General features: G+C 47.6%; 1 protein-coding gene across 28 annotated transcripts; it reads right to left on the bottom strand.

The window, feature by feature from the left end:
- Positions 1-294: 294 nt before the first annotated feature.
- On the bottom strand, positions 295-20237 carry ppp1r13bb (protein phosphatase 1, regulatory subunit 13Bb). 28 transcript variants are annotated; one of them, XM_040161548.2, is made up of 19 exons: positions 19545-20057; positions 19156-19329; positions 14021-14168; positions 13138-13257; positions 11917-11987; positions 9786-9887; positions 8751-8925; positions 8431-8630; positions 8177-8341; positions 7744-7936; positions 7160-7288; positions 5487-5620; positions 4912-5368; positions 3598-4364; positions 3366-3518; positions 3133-3266; positions 2878-3044; positions 2598-2797; positions 295-2184 (listed from the first exon to the last, which is right to left on the bottom strand). In XM_040161548.2, the coding sequence occupies exons 2-19, from the start codon at positions 19162-19164 to the stop codon at positions 2143-2145; spliced, it is 3366 nt and encodes a 1121-aa protein (XP_040017482.2). In that variant the 5' UTR covers positions 19165-19329; positions 19545-20057; the 3' UTR covers positions 295-2142. The 28 variants fall into 28 exon arrangements, with proteins under 28 accessions (XP_040017482.2, XP_077949339.1, XP_077949340.1 ...); XM_078093213.1 differs by having other exon boundaries at positions 3381-3518; XM_078093214.1 differs by having other exon boundaries at positions 8201-8341.
- Positions 20238-20513: the final 276 nt, after the last annotated feature.

Here is a 20513-nt window from a genome sequence, read left to right as displayed (position 1 = left end):
GATTCAAAAGCAACTAAAATATTGAATTCTTTATGGACTTTAGTTTACCGACCTCTGTACCGGTTCGTTTGGTCAAATTAGACCAGTAGCCCCACGACTCGGCTCTGGGTCGTTTGCCACCAACAGCGGTGATCCTCTTTCACTGGCTCTCCCTTTTTCATTACAGACACTTAAGACGGCTGCTCCTCAGTAAATCGCGCTCGACTGCGTTTTTAGGAAAAATAAATACATTTCCACGAGTCGTAAAACGTCACGCGGCCTCCTCTCCCTGATACAACACTGAAAGACGTCAAGTCATGCCAGAGCTTCCGTTTTATTATTCACATTTACACAATTCAACCTGTGAGTACAGCGTTTGTACATACGGCAAACACACAGCACGTCTCCTCACACTATGTACAGATTTAAGCCCCTGGGCCACACGTGGCATCACACTCACTCACTCACTCACTCACTCCAGGTTCAGAACAGGCTGAAGGACTTTTAAGTGGTGAGACATACAACACACGTGAGAGTGTTACTGGAATGGTGAATACCTGAAGGAGGAAGAGAACCCGGGATTCACATTTCACACAAAATAACGTCAATCATTTTTACCCGTGAGAGATATTTTTTTTTCTTTTTCAAATTTTGTAGCGTCTTGTAGGTTTGGTACGCTACTAAAATGAAGGAGATGTTTGGTAGAGATAGAAAATATAAATACGATCACTAGTTTGGTGGTGGAACAGTGTCAGCAGCACCACGATGGTCCTGAGATTAAGTGTTTCAAGTGGGGTTTGTTAACATTACTTTGTGTAACGGTTCCAGGGATGATTTCAGTGGTTTAGAAGCACAGTGTCTGGAGTGTCCTTCATTTTCTTGCACTTGTGTCCTTTTCATGGTCGTCTTGCCATGTTGTCGAGTTTGATTGTAAATCTAATCCGGTGCCGGAAGTCAGGAAAAACAAATGCATGAATCTTCAAAGTGAGAACCAACTTGTACGTTTAAAAACACTATACTGTTAATGACTTTAAACTTAGCAAACTATCGCGTTTCTGTCTGAGGAGCCATTCTTTCCCGTGTCACCACTGTCAAGTCCCGAATGACAACCATACCGTAAGAGATATATTTTACACAAAAACGACCTACAGAAATCCTTTTTTTGGTAACGCAAAATACAGTTTGTCAACCATTCGCATCACAGTATCCTTTTTTGGAAACAGCAGTATTTCTTCACTTCAGAGATCAGATTACCACACATAAAAATCCAGTTTTTTCACACAGCTTAACCGATCTTGGAATCCCATTTAACAGAAAAACTGGATTGCCCTGCATCCAGATTCTGAACAATGACGAGAAAAACCAAGTCCTCAAATGATGTGTGCTGATGATCTATATTCCTCTTTATTACGTGTGATTTGTTCTGACTGGACCGTGTCGTTAACACTTTGGATTCACAACAGTTTCCTTTCTTAATCGTGACAATATCAAGATGGACGTTAACCCCTGGGAGCTGTTAATGATTAGAGGGTAATTGTCAAATCTATATTTATCTTTGGTGGTTAGACTACAGCAAAATCGAACACGAAGCACGTTTTTTCTGTTAGTTCGTTTTTCGTGCATGAGGGTCCGTTTTTTTCCATTTTGCATTAAAACTAATGAACCGTAATTCAAAGCAAATTTCACCAACAGAAATCAGCACCATCTCACCACAGGGGGGAGAAGGGGGGGGGGCTTAATTTTTCGGTCGCCGTTGAGTGTCATGCAACCAGTTTCACCACAGAGCGCGTGGCCGGAGAAGTGTGACCACTGCGAGAAAATACTGAGACACGGGTTAGTGTGTTATTCTCCTGGTCGACGTCGGACACGGAGCCGACGCTGACTCGGGGAAGATCACGTTGGGGCGGCGACAGAGCACCAGGCTGAAAGGTGGGGAGGGGGAGGTGTGAGAGAACGGGATCAGGCTTAACAGATTTTGGCCTTTGCTTGTGTATGTGTGTGCTTAGTGTTTATTGCCCGCTGCATCGGAGAGAAAAAGACAAAAGAGGGGCTGTGGGGAGGTCACGGCCGCGGGGAGCAGGCGCAGCACGGGGCCCCTTTGTTTCTCGGCTCTTGGCTCGGTCACTAGTTCAGCCGACGGCCAGAGGTCGGTGCAGTGAGACGCTATGCTAGAGAGCGCTGACGAGGCTTGATCCTTGGATAGAGCTGCAGAGAGCAAACAGAAACAGGAGATGACATGGTTGATTGTTATTCACGTTTGTTAGTATGTACTTTGTCGCTGAACCAAACCCGTGACTTAAGTCGATTTGTCGAAATCCTATCAAATGAAAGCAGTGAATAGCGGCAACAACCAATGTTGAAACTCAACCCGCCAATCAGTCAAAAAAGTCCTTTCTGGCTTATCAGATAGTCTGCAGATTTGCATCAGGCTTGAAAACTTGAAAGAATGAAAAGCTGATTTTAAGCACCCCTTTAACAAGAATATCAAACGTTAGTAGTTTTGTGCCATCAGATAAACCTTTCGTGATTTCAGCTCTTCAGTCTTTAATGAGGATAAACAAATGAGACCACGACCGTTTTAGTTGAATCAGACTAAATGTGATATATTTTGTCGTTACCCCCAGCAGGTTCCGGGGTACGTAGCCCTCGTTGTCCTCCAGCTGCGCCCACCACCACTCGGTTTCACTGTCGTCCTGTCGCCGCAGAATGGTGATGGCGTCCCCCTCCCCGAACGCAAGCTCGTCCTGGTTCTGAGCTTTGTAGTCCCACAGAGCGTACACGGTGCCCTTGTTCATGACACCCATCTTCTCCTGAACACCTGCAGGGGAATGTCCGAAACAGAGTGTCGTTATCCAATTCAAATTGCAGTCTTTTTAAGAGTGATGGGTTGTTTCTCACCGTATAGAAACTGGGAGCACTGGATGTAACCCTCTTCCATTTCCTCGCATTTATCTGCAGCCGTCTCCACGTCACTTATGGTGCTGGCAAAGATGGCCGCCCCCGACTCCACCAACAGCTTGCAGAGATGAACGCTGTTGCAGGAGGCGGCGCAGTGAAGCGGAGTCCTGTTGAGACCGACGGGAAAGTCAAGCGAAATGTAGAAATAAAAACAACGGGAAGAAATCCACCTGACTAACGTGCGTCATCGCTCACCACCCGTCACTGTCTGCAGCGTTGACATTCACACCGAAATCCAGCAGGAACTTGACTATGTGGTGGTGTCCCGCACACACGGCGTTGTGCAGGGGCGTGATGCCCTCGTCGTTGGCGGTGCTAGGGTTTTCCACCTGGAATAAAAAAAATTAAAAAAAAGACAGACCCAGATCAAAAGATGAGTGCGTATCACCGAAAGCGTGCAATTGCAGATAAATCAAAAGTATACTCACACGGTCGTGACATACCTCATAGATGATCCTCTGGACGAGGTCAAACTCTCCCTCCAACGAGGCATCCAGCAGGAGGGCCAGAGGGTTGAACTTCACCCTGAAGCCGTGGCCCGTGCGCTCAGAGTTTGGCTTCTTCAGGTTGGTGCGCTTGTCCTGTGAAGGTGCAGGAAGGAGATGTTAGTTCATCTGTTCTAAACCTCTCTTTAGAATGCGACAGGTGAGTGTCTCTCACCAGGGGCTGCGAGACCAGCGCGCCGCTCTCCTCCGGCGTGGACGCCTCCAGCACGGGGCTCGGCAGCAACGACTCAGAGCCTCCCGTGTTGTTGTTGTTGTCGTCGTCGTCATCGTCGTCGTCGTCCTCTGCCGCCTCGGCGGGATCCATCTCCGGCGGCTCGTTGTCGTTTGTGTCCGTCGATGGAGGCGGAGCTTCAAAGCCCGGCTGCTCCGCCCCCGGCGTCTCCGAGGGGAGGTTACCGTTGTCTTTGTCGGTCACAGAGTCGCCTCCTTGATACGCGGGGGGATTAGCCGGCTGATAAAACGGCGTTCCGCTACCCGCGCCGTTGCCACCGGTTGACCCGCCGACTCCGCTCCCCTCGATGCCTCCCGCCAGAGTGTTAAACCTCTGGTAGAGCAGTTTCTGGATGTTGGGTCCGCTCGGCCCCTCCGGCTCCGTGATGGAGCTGCGCTTCTTGAGTGGCCTCGGAGCGTTGGCCAGCTTTTTGCGGAGCACCTCAAGGTCGGCGTCGCTCTGGTAGCGCAGCGGAGAGTGCACCATGGGCGTCAGCTTGGTGGGGCTGAGCGGTCGAGGGATGTTCTCCACACTGGGAGGCGGCGCCAACGGCTCCGGGTGCTGGAAGAAATCGGGGACATCAAGTTCCCCGTCCAGAGCATCCTCGCCGCCCGCGGGGCCTTGGAGCAATGGGAAGGCCCCTCCCGCCTGGACGAAAGGCAGAGGGGAGGGCGGAGTCGAGCTGGGGTTCAGGACGGGCTTCCCATATACTGGAGACAGAGAGAGTGGGAGATTGAACTGGAGGTCATTGACATCATTTTTTATTTTCATCCCCAATTCACCTGACAAATGTTTTATTTATTTATTGACAAGATAGAAAATGTTCAAAAGTTAAAATTGGCCATCAATATTTCCCAGAAAGACGTCGTAAGATTCTTTGTCGTTTACTCACTATCCAAAACCTAAATGTACTTAATTTCAAAAAACATAAAATCAGGGAAGAACAAGTATATTTGAGGCTGACATAAGCCCATTTATAGCATTTGTCCTTGACACATGATTACGGGCCAACATTTCATTATCAATTTCTTTTTCTTACCCACAGAAAAAATAATAAAAAAATATATATACCGATCCGACTAAAAGCTATTTTTACATAGTCTTCAGTCGCAATAAAGATTGAGATACAGATCTAATGCCAGATTTTGATACCAGATTATGCTGTTATCTAGTCAGTAGCAGCAACAATAAAAGAGATACTGTAGATACCCCACCCCCCGGTATGCGAGGTCTCACAAATCCCTGCCTTACCCTTACCTGCTTTGAGGGCAGACTTGAGTGGCTGGCTCTTTGGCGCCGCCTGCTGGAGGTACATGTGATAGATGGAGCTTGAGTTCATGGTGGGCGGGCCCTTTCGGGGCGACTGAGGCCGCGACCCTCTGTCCGGGATAAAGGGGCGCACGGCCACAGCGGGCGGGGCGTCCAGCCGCTCGCTCAGCCCAGGGGGGAACAGCGGCGCGTTGGGCTGGAAGGTGGGACTCGGCGGCACAGAGATCCGCTGCTGGATCTGCTGGGAGGAGGAGCCCGTGGAGGGGGCGACGCGGGGCCAAGCGGGAGCCGGCGGGTTCGGCAGCGGGCGGGGAGGGGGCACGTCCTTGCGCCGCTCCAAGGAGCTGGCCGAGTGCGCGACGGTGAGGTGGGAGCCGTAGGGGGGCGGCTGTGGCTTGGATATGGCGGGGGAGGACGCGGCCATTTTGCCGTCCTGCGAAGAAGCCTGAAATCGCAGACAAATACCCATTAATGAAAAAAATACATAATAATTAAAATGTGAAATGACATCCGAGGTAAGAAGCTGCAAAAACATCGGACGGATCTGAAGAAAGAGGACAAACCTTTTCTGCACTTGGAGCGACGGAGGTGCCTGAGGGGGGGCTCTTGCCCTGGGTGTCAGCCCCAGAGTCCCGTCTCTCAGGGGGCTTTAGAGACGCGTTGGTCTTTCCTAAAGTAGGCCAACCTGAATCATTAGCTGGGGGAACAAACGGGACACGGTGAGTGACGAGTGATTGAGGCATTAGTCACGGTAATGACAAAGCACATCCACACATCCGGCAGGTCAAAATGGTGCATTTTTTTAAATGTGAAAGATGTGATAAACCACATGAAGTGGAATATGGGTGACGGGATTTCAACAACATGTGTGACATTTTTAATCAATCACAAAGAACACATACGTGTACCATTTTGACCGAGGACTGGTGATGAACGGAGGGTTCAGGATTTTGAGAAGCCCATCATCATTAACCAGACGCATTAAGAGATATTTTAGGTCATCAGATTTTACATCTTTTCCTATGCATACATGCATTGCTATGGATCAATAGGATACAAATCCTGAGCCTTCACTTCACAGCAATGATGAAAATGAATGTATCTGCATTAGTATTTTGGTAAATATGAGTTAGTAGAAGATACCGTTTGTTTTAAGACAAATCTGATTACTTGTGGAGTACAAAAAGGATTTGAGAATAGGTTAAAAAGAAAAAGAAAACCACAACGATGGTTGTGACACAATTCCACAAGAAGGTAGTTATATGATATTACAACAGCACTCTTAAAAACATCCAAAAAGTCTCAAAAGTCAATCACAGCTTTTCAGATTTCCAATAGGCTTTTTTGTACAGGAAGTTTAAAACAAACAATCAATGTATCCACATTAAAGGGAAATCTGTTTAAAAATCAGCTTCCAATATATTCTTAGACTAATGCAGTAATTGTGGAGCAGTTCTACAGACACTACAGGAGTCTAGAAGCAAACAGCTTGAACTGCGTCGTCACAGTTACCCAGTGACAGTTGCTAAGTGAATACGATGACAATTTAACACGCACAAGTTCATTCCCTTGTGCGTGTTAAGTGATTCTCCAGGCTCGGTTGTCGTGGCGATGTGAAGTGATGGTTAAGGTTAGGCGGACTGGGGGATGGAAAATTAGCCTAAAACATTTTGTGTGTGTATTTAGGAGGCGCTCAACTCATTGAACCTTCTCAGAAGTGCACAAACACAGACGGGGACCAGCAGCGCTTTGTCAGGGATGCTTTCTTCTGCACTACGGCGGCTGCCACTGAGAGCTTCACATTTCTGCAGTTTTTGACTGCTGCTTTGACGTCATTAGCCAATCAAGAGAGGAAACCCTCCAAATGGAAAAAGTCAACATGTTCGCTGCGCTGGCAGGAGAACCTAATGACGCCAAACAAGGACGCTTCCATCGGTCAGCCATTGTTTGCGTTAACAGAGTGCAGATGCTCCAGCTGTGCAGGTCAGCTTGTGGGGAAAATCTGTTCCATTACTTTTACAGTGAATTAGTTTTGCGCAGCATAAAAAAACATCAGATGGGGATGCGACTGGAGAGGGGCTGAGGGAGCGATTGGACAGAGCTTATTCTGACAAATCTTCAATTCGTGGCCAATCAAACAGAGTATGAGATTTCCAAATGCAAGGATCCCGTGCTACAACCGAGAGAGAAGGTTCAGTAGGTGCCATCTCTTGTTAACGCAGCGCTGTGCACTCACGGGACGAGCCGTCAGAGCCCGTGGAGGCTGCGGTGCCCGGGTGCGATTCCGGAAGGGCCGAGGGCACCGGGTCCACAACGATGTCTAAATCAGACACCTTCCAGGGGCCGGGAGGCTTGCGCACGCCGTCTGCCCCGGGAAAGAGTTGCCCCCGCCCAGCACCCAGTGAGAACAGAGATGTCACGGGGAAAGAGGAAAAGCACCGACGCGCCGGAGAGGAAAGGGAAGCCACGGTGTGCACAGCACAGGTAGAGACACAAGGTTAGAGAGGAAGGAAAAAGGAAATCAAGTGCAGGCAGGAAGGAAAACAACTGTAACAGTCGGTGGCCCCCGGGGGCGGGATTTCAGGACATGCAAGATGTGTCGCTAGACTTCTGCTTGTGGGAGTAATTAATCCAGAATCCAGACACTATGCTCTCGCCTTGGCCACGTTCCTGCTTCCTTCATAAATCTCCAATCAAAACTACAAATAGTGTAGCAACTGGTTTCCACTACTACAGTTTTGCTTTACAGGGAAATTAATTTTATTTGTGGGAGAGGTGCCAAGAAATCTGCAATTGTAACGTTGCGGGTTTTCAACCAACCTGACTTGATGCGGCCGTGGTTGGCTTGGTTGTTAACCCCGAGGGTCTGAGGCTTGAGGGGATCCGGTGGAACGTTGTAGCCTCCTTCCTGTCGACCCGGTACAGGAACCTGAATGTACGGCCCGACGGCAGCTACGCGGCCGAGAGTACCGGTAGCCGGCTGGGGAGAGGGAGGCCCGTTGGCTCTGTTCAGCTATAAAGACAGTCGGGAACAGATTCAAGCATCAGGACAGTCAACAGGGGGAACACTAAAGATGTAAATGGAGACATCTCATGTATTAAGAACAAACAAGTCGGTAGCCATGATTTCTTAACTATTTGACTTGTATTTTGGCCTGTTTTGTCGGGACGGAATTCCCACTGGCTCAAAGGGGGCTTTTGTCACACAAAAAGAGTCTTAACGAGGGGACGCGTTGCACGCTCTTGTTCTTACGGGAAGGTTTTCTTTTTGACGTGCCTCAGCTTTTTTCTTGTAGAGGCGTTCCCGCAGCTCGCTGATGCGCTTGTCCATGAGCGTCACCTCCATGTTGCGTTTGTTGAGGAGATCCTTCTGTTGCTTCAGCTTGCTGTTTTGCTCCTGGTTCAGCTTGTTCCGGATCTGTGGAGGGCGACAAAACGCAGCGGCAAAAACTTCAGCGGGTGAAGACAACATGGCTCAACAAAAGGCGTATTCCTACTACACGGTACCTGCAGCTCCTGGTAGAGTTTGCGGAGCTCCAGGGCGGCGGCGCCGGTGACTTGGCTGCCCAGGGCGGTCTGGATGCCGTTGAGCTTCCCCTTGCGCAGGTCCTCCAGCTGCAGGCTGAGCTGCTCCACCCTCAAAACCGCCGACTGCAACTCGGCCTGTTTCTCCTGGAACAGGCTGCTGACTTGCTCGATCTCTGCCGCTGGATGTGGGGAACGAAAAATAAATAAGACACAAGGTCAGCTTGTTTGTTACGAGGAAAAAAACGACTCAATCGCACCGTATAGTCATTGAATGATGTGCACATTCAAAGTATACATACACAGGTTGCCGTTGATGACCTTGCTGTAGTCCACCTGGCCTCTCATGGCCCGGATCTTCTTGAGCTTTGCCTCCTGGCTCTCCACGCGCTCCTTAAGCTTCTGCAGTTTCTCGCTCTCTGACACGGTTTGCTGCTGACGGCGCTCCTGCTGCTTCAGGTAACGCAAGCGTTGCTCCTTCAGAGGGATGGACGTTTTTTATTTTATTTATTGGCAACAGGAAATAAAACACGATGCAGCCCCAAACATGCCCGGAAACTAGGCTAAATCCTTCCACTGTATGCACAAAATGAAATGCTGTGATTCGTCAAGACTGACTGTTCGGATCAGATGACTTCATCCAACTGAGAACTGCTCCAGTTCAGATCCTAAAATAGGAAATGACAGGCCCAGGTTTCCAAATGACTGCAGGGCCTATTCCCCCCCCCCCCGACTACCACAAAGGCAACGAATGACTTTCTATCCGCAGGTCTGCGCTGGGCTTCATCCTGCATGACTGATCCTGGTGGTCAGCCTCAGTGGGGGCACTGAGCTGGTCGACTGGTTGTGTGAAGCTTCTTATTCCTCCCATTACGTGATGAAATCTCCTTTTTGTGACTGAACTGACAAAAAAAAAACGGTAGTATCCCTGGTCCTGAAAACCATGAGTTATGTACATGCTCGAGTAAACACGGCGATGTCTGTGCATGAGTTTCCATAAAGACGGTATGAAGTATGAATTCTGACAAACTGGACAATCGCAGCACAGTGACTCATCCTGCCTCCCATCTCATTTGTTACATAACGTTTGTCCCGGTTTCGGGTCATGGCACGCCCTCTTTGGACCAGAGTAGAGCAACGCGAGTGTATTTAGTCCTTAAGGGAAGGTTTGGTAAGGACTGACCAATTTTCTAACATAATTTCCTGTGTAATTCTGAGGTGGTGCTTCAGACGTGACTGTTAAACTGGAACATCGGGAGGAAATTGCAGTTGTCTTGTGAAGCATCCAACTCTTTTAACTTTCCATTCATATTAAGAGAAAACTGAGAAGACTTTACCTTTGCGACAAGCATCTGCTGCTGAGCCTCGATTTGCTGCTGCTGCCGGGTGGCCATCTCCTGCAGCTCTGACAGCGTGAGCTCAACGCGCTGATTCCCCACCTACACACACACACACACACACACACAAGAAGTGTTAAACAAAACACTGAAATCTGCACGGTGATGGCTGATACAGAAGCATTTTTATACATTTCCATCAGTAATTGCTTGTTGGGTGCTTCCATACTATGAAATGCGGGTGAAAGGCTGCGTTCACGAGGAGGAAAACTCATTTCAATGGTAATATTGTACGATGAGCTTAAAGAAAGGTTAGCCACTGGTCTTCCTCACGCAATTTGGCAGAACAACAACATTCAGTTGCGAGTTAAATCTGTGAACACTTCAATTTCAGTATCAGCAGTACAGATAATATCTAAATGGTGGTTGGGAGCCGGAGGAGCAGCCGTCGCTCTTCACTGCTCTATAGATCCATACGTGGCTGGAATGGAGAGCAATACATGAGACATTATCATGTAGATAAAATAATCATCAGGATTATAATTTTGAATGTTATTATTCATGATTAACACTTGCGTGATAATGTTCTGAAGAGCAAAGAACTTTGTAAGAGCACAATATTTGATTTTGATCGGGAGGGAAAACAAAACAAAAAAAAAGACCTAAGGGTCCATCAGCTCATCAACATTAACTGCAGATTAAGAGATAATAGAAATAATCATCCTCATCTAATTGACATTAACATATATAGAGCAATGAATACAATCAGTCATTAATGAATAATATTTTCATGATTTCATTGAATGAGAAAGTGTCCACACACTTTCTTGCTAGAAAACACCATTAGGCTAAAGATTCCTATTTTGTCGACTCACTCGGGAGTAAATGAGACATCTGAATACCGCCGAAACTCTGTCATCATCAAGTCTGCGTGCTAAAATGTGACATTAAAATATATCGATTGTGATGGTGTGATCGTGGAAGCGCTCCCTCGAGGCACCTCTGCTCTTTACGAGGCAGCGTCCTCTCCAAAGGATGAAGCCCATGGATGGGGGGGTGGGGGGGGGGGGTGAAAGGGGGGTTGGGCAGCAGCCCTGGAAAATCCGACGCAGTGATCCTCTTAGGGCCCGTTATGTCATCCGGCGGGCCGACAGATATAATCCGCTAAATCGGATATTAGGAAAAAAAAAAAAAAAACTCAACTGGGCCTCGGCGCTGTGGAAGCTGAGCAGAGTCGGCGGTGGGAGCTGATAACGTTTGCACCAAAGCAGCGGTAAGTTAGTGGTTCTTGCTTGGTGGAGGTTAATAGGTTTCGAAGAGTTGAACAGTAGCCAATTTCAAGAATCGTAAAACTATAACCGTGTGATGCTTCCTGACAGGGTCAAAACCGGTTTTACTGGATAATAGCAAGAATGGCTTCGGGGTGCTTTTGTGCTACAGCCCTGCTTTTTAAAAACAAAAACCCTTCCATTTCCTGCTGTGCTGGATTCCTCCCCTCAAGGTCGAATTAGCTACAATTCCTTGAACGCAACACTTTGCTTTTGTGAAATCTGGGACGGCTGGTCGGAGAGAGAAAGGATGCCACAGGCCGCTCTTACCAGACTCATTCATATCTCCGAGAACACCCATCCCGAAGAGAGAGTTCAACATGCACAACAATGGGGACACCTGAGAGGGAAATGTGGTGTGGAAACGTGGTGCGTCACCAAGGTCCGTGATGTTACCCTCGAACACGCCTAAAACTACTTATATAAGATATATCACGCAGAGCTAATCGTCTAGTGACGATTAGAACAACGTGCCGGGGTTTGGTCAAAGGCAGATGTCAGAATAGCGCGAACAAAACGGCTCTTGGGAATCAGTACTAACGCCGTCTAGCTAAGTAGCTTAAATCTTTAACAGCACAATGGGCCCTCGAATATTATGAATATTGTTCAGAGCTGAAGACGGGGCGGAGAAAATTTCCTTTTGTTTAAGTAATGATATTGATTTTGTTTCTATTTTCGTCTCTTGTTATCGTTATCCAGTCGTGCACCTACGAGGGACTTTATAATGGCCCGAGGAGCTGGTTCCTTCTGTAAAAGTACATTTCTACTTCAAATAACTTAGATAATACCACTAACAGCCTCACCCCGTTCTCACTGTGCTTCTCTCCAGTGCTTCCACTTCTGCGACTCGTTTGATCCTGAGACTGCTGACTCCCTGCAAAAAGAAAAGAGTCCCCATCACAAACTGGCACAGGCACACACAGGAAACAACCATTGTCAAGAATAGTTTCAGAATTCACTGACGTGATTGCTCATGATAGAAGCGTAGAAACTGGGACAAGCTCTGCTGACTAAAGCCACCTAACTCAAACTCCTTTTTTAGAAATGCTTGATGGAAAGATGAGGGTAGATGATTTAAACACCCCGGGAAGAGATAAGAGATCGAAAGAAAGAAAGAATCCACCGATATCTTGACGGTACCTTTGCTGCAAAAGTACACTTTCTAAATCAGGTATTAAATATGAATCAGACCAGGATTTCATCAGGAGTTTCTCTGCCGCCTGTTAACTTTTTGAGTACTTCCTTTACATGTCGACCTTTGTGCTCTGAGCTCAGTTCAATTCCAGCAGAGTACCTTAATGAGTATCTGGTAACGTGCAGAGCAGGTCTCAGTGAAGGATTCTAAGCTTGGATGCAATTTACACCTGGATTGTTATTCCACCTGAACCCGTATGCAAAAAGAATTCATGTCATACAATGGGAGTGTGTGTTAAATGTTAGATCCTCGTCCAACACGTCTAGTGAATTTGTTTAAACCGGCAGATAAAGCATGACTTACGCTTCACTCAGAGCAGGTTCAATACCAGTAGTGAATAGTTTGCTTTCACCATTTGTAGCATTAGAATAGATGGTGGATACGATGGATTGTATCAGACTGGTGATTTTGAAGAAATACAGAGCATCACACAGTGCAAAAGTCAAAATTCCTTGAAAAATGTAATCATGTAATAATCTGCTTTAAATCTCCATATTTGTTAGAGTTAAGACATTCCGACGCAATATTGTCATTTGGGTCTAACAATTCTTTCTCCTCTTTCAAGCCGACGAACCACATTTCAAGTTCAAGTTTACTGAATTTTGTTCCGAAAGTGACGACAGCAGAAACAACTGAAGCACGATTTAAATACTTTAAAACGATTTAAAGACGCTTGGTAAAGCCCTAAATACCAGCGTCCATAGCCGAGCGGCCATGCGGAACAGGTGTCCGCTGTTCCCACGGCAACACTCGACTCCACTCTCCACTCCCTCCCACAGGGAGAGACTACGCAGACCTCCACACAGAGGAGACTTCCAACCACACGCACCTTGATCACTGCTCTCCGTCGGGGAATCTTCGTGCCGCAGGAAGAACTTCACTTCTTGTTTGCGAGGTCCCCATTTCTGTAAATGTTCGTACATCATGTGCTCGAAGGGGATCGCTCGCTCTACGGAGACAGAAAAGTTCAGTTTGTTAAACATATTTCACGTGAAAACAGAGCTCGGGGCACCGTTTAACGCACTTTCTATAGAACTCATTGCCATTACTTTACGCTGTTGTCTGTTGCCAGTGTGTAGGATTTTAGAATGAATATTTTAAAAATGGCGGATGATCCCTGTAAAAAAACCCGGGACCACTGAGATTAGTGAATTGCAACTTTTCTGTGCCGGGCATTTTTATTATTATTTTTTTTTTACATTTCAGGAGGACGGCACTTTGTGAGCACAGCGCGACAAAGGGACAAAGACAGGAGGTTTCAGGGGCAGACAGCCGCATTGTGAGGCGCCAGCCGAGCACGATTGCATAACGCGGGTTAATAAAGCCCTCGGCTTGGACTATTTTCTTTCAACGGGAGAGTGACCCCCTCAGCAAAAAAATGCTGATCACACCGGGTGTGTCAGCACCACTGCGGCGTTTGGCCCAAGTAGGATCAGTTGGGACAGTCCTGTGGGACTGTACCAACACGCAAGTAGATTATTGTAGTGCGACAGTGGCCGTCGTGCTCTTGTGAATACACACATTCGTTCCCTTTGAGGGCGCAGAACTCATGCATTATCCATGGTGTCGCCGTCATTCTCCTCCGGGGAGTCGTGCGCAAACCGCGCTTACCGACTTTCTTCAATGAGGATCATAATTAAATGATCGCGGCATGCAAGCGAAGCGTCGAGCTCAGCGATGATGGAGTTTCACAAACCGGCGCCGCTTCTCACCGTTGCCTCTCCAGACCTCGGCCAGGTGGCAGCCGCTCTCGCCGGGCTCCTTGCAGAACTCGACCACGTCGCGGCACGTCGTTTCCGGGGTGATGGGCACCTCGGTCGCGGCCTGTTCGCCATCGCTGAGGTACACCGTCAGTATCATCTGAAAGAGGAAGATGACGAGAAACATGAAGATACCCTCATATGTTTAAATTAAACATCTTGTAGTGTATTTATGCTGCGAAACAAATAAAAATGAATATATATATATCGGTGTCTGATGTTGTGGTTAGAGGACAAACAGAGAGAGAGAGGAAAAAAAGAGAAAGGGCCAGTCTGCTGATGAGACATTTTGCTGTCGGCCAGCATCAAAGTGTTACTTTGAGCTGCTGGTGGACTCGTGCCTGTACCTGCCGCGTTCTTGTTTGCCGTGATTAAACAAGAATTGGCCTGCCGGAGCGTTTAGAGTGAGGCGTAGCAACACAAGCCCCCACATGCTTCTGTATGTGCTCCCATAGAGAAAATACGTTATTATACAATCATCAAGAAACAACTTTTAAAATGGACAAGTTGAGTCATGTCTAAGAAAAGTACATATTCCTAAATGTGAGCGACAGAATGGCTGAACGGAATCGCCTGGAGGCCGGAGGACATGATCGGGAGTTAAATGAACCTCATTCCAAATGTTCAATCTTCAGAGGTCTGCAAGTGCTATCGAGCATTGGAGACGACATCCTCAGCAGGCTAGCAAGGTGAAGAGATAAATGTATACATGACCATTTCATCATGTGCACACCACCGTGGACTTCTTTCGTACAATACAATGAAAACAAGCCAAACTGATTAATATGAACTCCACTATATCGAGTGTGAGAGCACATCCATGGTGTGCTTTTCCAACTGCCAGATTGTTGTCCCCCCCTGGTTCATGTGGCACTCTGGGGGAGTTAAGGTGTGCCTTCCTGTTTCGTGTGGCAGGCTTCACTTTTTGTGTCATTCAATGCGGATAAACAGGAAAGTGAAGAGATCATAAAATAAAGTGCAGGGAGAGCCAGAGAGGAGAACAGGACTAAAACGAGGCCAAGCGTTTGGAGAGATGTTCACAATGACATAAAGGTTTGAAATGAAAGATTATTATTGAGGCCTTGTGCATTTTGGATGAGAGTTCAGCTGGAATCCGGATTCCCAGCGCGCTTTGGACCTTCACCATTCATGCTTAATAGACAACTGAATAATACTAAATGAAACCCTACTATGAAAGGCCTCTGCTGACCTGCTCTTGCCATCTAGACACATAAGCAGCACTTTGTTTACACGCGTCTCTCAGTGTCAAACCGGATGAACCCTCCGACTGGGACCCTGCGAAACAGCCCACTAGTGAGTAAAAATAAATAAATAAATAGCTGCATTTCAGGTATTTTACTCATGAATCATTTAGCAGGTGCTCCACGCAGAGTGCGATGGCATTTCATTGGTGCATAACGGTACGCGTGGCCTCGGGGTGCGTTTGTAGCGCTTCAATGATTTTCTGTGCATAATAGTACGACATCTGACTTTAGTCACTGAGCTACGTACACGTTACGACTCCGGGTGTTTCTCCGAGACAAAGTGACTCACCCTTTTCATAATGCAGCTGTGTGATTCATTGACATTTTCTGCAGCAGCCGGACTGAAAAGAGTATAATCACTTGTGCATGGGAGCCTCTGCAATTTAACTCCGCTGATTACGAGTCTGAAAGCTCATATTTTGGCAAACCGCGTATGATGAAACGGTAAACCGGAGCTGTGGCACTTATTCCAAGGCAACGCCGTCCACCCGTCTACAATTTCATGTTGCTGCTCAGAGCGTCGGCCTGTGAGAGCCACCGCAGACGAGTAGATGTCGCTTTATCGGGACCTGGTCTGAAGGAGCCAAAAGGCAGTGACTAGTTATGTCTACATTTTAGTGATAATTACTTTGCTAATCCCCCCCCGGAGATATTGGAGAGCAGCCAGCGGGATAAGACAACATACTACAGGACGGAGAATAGTGAACACAAAACAGCCCAGTGAGGCCATCACTTTGAATACACATACAATTTTGCACCCTACTATTTCACAATAACATGTAATCTAAGAAATTAAATAGCCAAGAAAAAGTTAATAAATATTGTAAAAACAACATCAAATAAAAAACAGTCAGTCACAATCTGCACTCAAAATCAGTTTTTCCTCCTTCAAAACAAACCCTCAAATAATCCATCGTGAGACACACAATACCTTCAAGTAAAAAGCGACTACCAAAAGAGCTGAATGTGTATTCAGAGAAAAGAGAAACTGGCCCCCAGAGAGATACTGACCGCCCTCACTAAGTTGCGTCGGCCCATTGTCTTGGCTCTTTTGACCGCCCTCCGTTTCCTCCTGATCTCCTTCTTTGGCGGCCGGTGGTGCTCCTTCGCCCAAATGGGGTTCTCCTTGGAGATGCTAACGAGGCTGCGCAAAACTATGGTCACGAACCTCTTCATTGTAAGCAATGTCGCTGGCGCAGCCATGCAACTTAATTGCTATGCCATACCGAGCACAGCCTCCGAAAAACCGACAGCGGTGCGCGCGCGCGTCTGAAAACTGCTGCAGAGGAGACTCGGGAGGAAAAAACACTTGCTGTATGTGTAATTCAGGGAGGGAGGGGGCCGGCGAGGGAGAGAGAGCTAGACAGAAACAAACAGTAACAGAGAGAGAGAGGAGGGCGGAGGGGAGGGGAGGGGGGGTGTTCCAGGGTGCTGGATAAGGGTGCCGATAAGTTCTTGAATTGGAAAATTGTCCTCTGGAATTGCCAGTAGCTGCAACGCCAATGACTGCCTGCTAATGAGAATACGCTGGCTACTGGCAAGCAGGTCAGCGCGCGACCATGTGGAGGCAAAGATGGGGGATCTGCCTCATGCGGTCTGTGGGTTTGACAGCGTTTGACCGGAAACACGCATCCATAACGCAACATTTGGCAAGAATGCAATATTGTGGTATGAGACATCAGAATGTGTAGGGTTTCCAGGCTGTATTGTAACGTTGTGTTACAATAAAGCAACGCTGCACTGTTCCATTGGTCATTATATCCACGTTACGGATGATCAACACCCAAAATCCCAATGTGTTAATATTTACCAGTCAACCCTACAATATGACTGCATTATCTACATCATGGTAATTGTAAAGTATATTGTGATATTGGATTTTCTCGATATCGCCCAGCCCCGGCTACAGTTGGCATCATCCGGACACGGGGGCATTTATCATTTAACTCCTGAGAGGGAGAGGAGAAGAGAGGGGAGGGGATGCTTGGGTGGCCTAATCTCCAGTGAGAGGATTCAGGTCATTTCCTATCACAAGTGCTGTCACTCAAAAACTCACAAAGAGGTTCCCTCGATGAAAAAGAAAGATCCGGCAGGATATTGCTTCTGAGGAGCTAAAACTTTGAAGTGTTTGCAATGAAAAAAAAAAGGATGAACTTTCTCCCAAACGTATTTACTCAGTGAGACGAGCAAAAAAGAAACATTGAACAGTGGATTATGTCCAACCAAACACAAGCGCAAATGTGTGTAACAACAAGGTACCAGGTAATGACGGCAACTAAACACGTCTATCAAGGACGAACATCTTTGAGAGTTCATATTCTTATCGGGATTTGCTTTTTGAGGACTAACAAAATATGAATGCGGACTAAAGCACGGGAACGTATCAGGCTCCTATTCAATGTAATCTGCTGCTTGAAACAAAAGTGTCCCTTTGATTGTAAGCTGACTAATGTGCAGAGAGGAAGTCAAATATTGTATACTTCTTCAACCAATAAGAAAGGACATCCACAGGGTTAAAACCTCATATTTGGAAGGATAAAAGGTCTAACAGTAATAGTAGTATATTAAACCTTTAGTATTTTATAACAAGAGATGTCATATTTAAACCAATAAACCGCCCAGAAACATCAAAAGCGCAATAACATGCAATGTTTACGTTGCCGTTACGTTGTTTAAGTCAAGCTCTGACCCGGCTTCCGCTGCGTGAGATTAATGCTACTCGACAATCTACTCAGCTCAAAAGTTCCCCTTAACAACAGAGCATTAGTGGACGCAGCCACACAGACCTACATCTGCCGCGGTCCCATTGGCTGCCGGAGTCACGCGAGAGCCGGGTGCCGCGCTGCCTGCTCTGCTCCACTGGCTCCTTGACTCTGATGGCTCGTTGGTGCCACGGGGCACAAAACGTCTACAGAGGCTTACGACGCAGTCAGTCCCGAGAGCTCGGGCGGCTGCGAGGGGGGGGGATATGGAGTTACTACCGCGTTAACTCTGTACTCCTGAAAGCTCACAGGTCCTCTGGGAGGTTCGTGTTGACGATAATCAGAAATGTCACCGCGGTGCTTGTATTTTTGAGACGGATGGATGCGAGGCGTTGATGGCGGCGCCGTCACATTTATCCTGCAGTCTGAGATCACGATCCCCTCCCTCAAGGCCAAAAAAATGCAGCGTTCGCTGCAGTTTTCCCAACAATTCACCACGGCGATCTCAGCACAACGGACAACAAAAGAGGTCCCAACAAAGCAGGACTCCTATAGTGTTTCTATTCAGGTATTCGGTTCTCTGCAACGTGCAGCTTCTAGCAAACATTCAGTCACAACAGAAAGTCTGATACTACAAATCATGTGCTATCACCTTGTGGAGAGGCCATGTTAAATTTGCCTTTTCTCATAACTTTGTAACCACCAACACAAAGTAAATATACATGACGCAGCTATGGAATGAGGCTGCAGAGATATTGGAATAGTTCACAGATAGAATAAAGCTTTTAGTTCCCAGGAATTGATTTCACTTATAGATTAGCCAAGTGGAGTGGTGTGTGTGCGTGTGTGCGTGTGTGTGTGTGTGTGTGGGTGGGTCAACTGTGCTCTCTATCTTTTTGTCCTAATGTTACATTTTTAGCAAGACGAACCACATGACAAAACCTTCCCATTGTAAATGACCCCCCACCCCCCACAAATGTAACAGAACAAGATTAAAAGCTCTGCAGAGGGTGACACCGGACCGTTCCCACACTGCCACCAACTCACTGAAGGCTCGGATGTTGAAAAAGCACCAGTAAAGCGTGACAACAACTGGGGAAGCAGTTCTGTTCTCACTCACCGGCATCATGTTGGCAGCTGTGGCGGGTCAAGAGGAGCGTCGCATCGGCAGGTTGACTGACGGCCACCGGCGTGTCTCCAGAGGCGGCACCGTGCAGCGGTACCCGTTACACCGTCGGCTATTTGTGGGCTCTGGTTACTCCGACGTTGACAACCGACCGGGCCTCGGTCCTCCCTGTGAAAAAAGGAACACATTGGGAATTACTTTCAGCGCAACACAACTGAACACTAACGACACGCGACGTCGGGTGCCGTCCGCCTCAAACGTGGGGGTTTAAACGGCCCAGGCGTGGCTCCGCGGAGCCGCGGTTAGCCCGGCGAGGCGACTCGCAGCAAATGGCATTCAGTTATTTGACACTACGGAGGCGGAACACGGGGGTTTATACTCACAAATGTCAGCGGCAGTTCATGGTTTCGCGGAGTAAATACGGTTTACTGTTTTTTTTTTAAAAGGCACGTAGTTAGCCGAACCAGCTTTCTGCCAGCCAGCTAGCGAGCTGTCTGCTGCGGGGTTAGTGGTTAGCCGTTAGCTGGTTTCAGAGGCGGCTAAAGGACGGGGGTGCGCGGCGACCGCTCCGCTTTCGTCGGTCCTTTAGCTCGCGTTGACCGCACGTCGGCGCAAGCCATCGACGGGGAAAAGGGGGTTTCGGGCAGACGACACCGAACACGCGTCTATCCGGCGAGGCTACCTCGTTTTTTTACGACAGAAATTGGTCATAGTTAGCAGGCTAGCGGCGCTAGTTGACGAAAAATACAAATAGCTGGAATCCAGTTGTTGACGGTGGGAGGGGCGTGGCTACACCGCAGCAGCCTGCGCGTCACGTCTACGTAGCGTGTCGAGATTCTGACGTCGGCCGTCGAGGAACCACGTTGTCGACGCTTAGTGGGATTTCGCTTTTCTCCAACTGGCACGACGTGACCCAAATCACACGGAGAATCCCTTATTTTTCACATAATTGAGCACGTATCTATCTGGGCGTGGTTGATGGTTACGTCACAATGTAGTTTCCGGTCTTTTATATCTCCCCTAACCTTGGAGGGTAACCAGAGGGCCCTTGTGTTAACAAGTACAAGAGATGATGTCATTTGCTCTGAAGGTTGTATGACAGCGTCTCACAACATACTGTATTGTTCCTGCTTCCTCATTTTTAAATAAGTAATACAAAAGTGTGACTGCTGGTTAATCCCACCGGAGCATGTTGGCTCTCTCCTTCAAACAGAAAGCAAGGCACAGGGATGTCCAGTGGCTCTCAGAAAGAATTTACATTGTTTTCTTTGCCAGCAATGCATCTGGAATTGTTCTTAATTCATCATTTTTCTTTAAAACGATGTTTACAAATATTATATTTTGAGGACCCC

Source organism: Gasterosteus aculeatus, chromosome 18 (genome assembly GCF_964276395.1).
Source record: "Gasterosteus aculeatus chromosome 18, fGasAcu3.hap1.1, whole genome shotgun sequence".
NCBI lineage: Eukaryota > Metazoa > Chordata > Actinopteri > Perciformes > Gasterosteidae > Gasterosteus > Gasterosteus aculeatus.
Note: the sequence above shows the minus strand (reverse complement) of the source record. Positions and strands in the feature narration are given on the sequence as shown.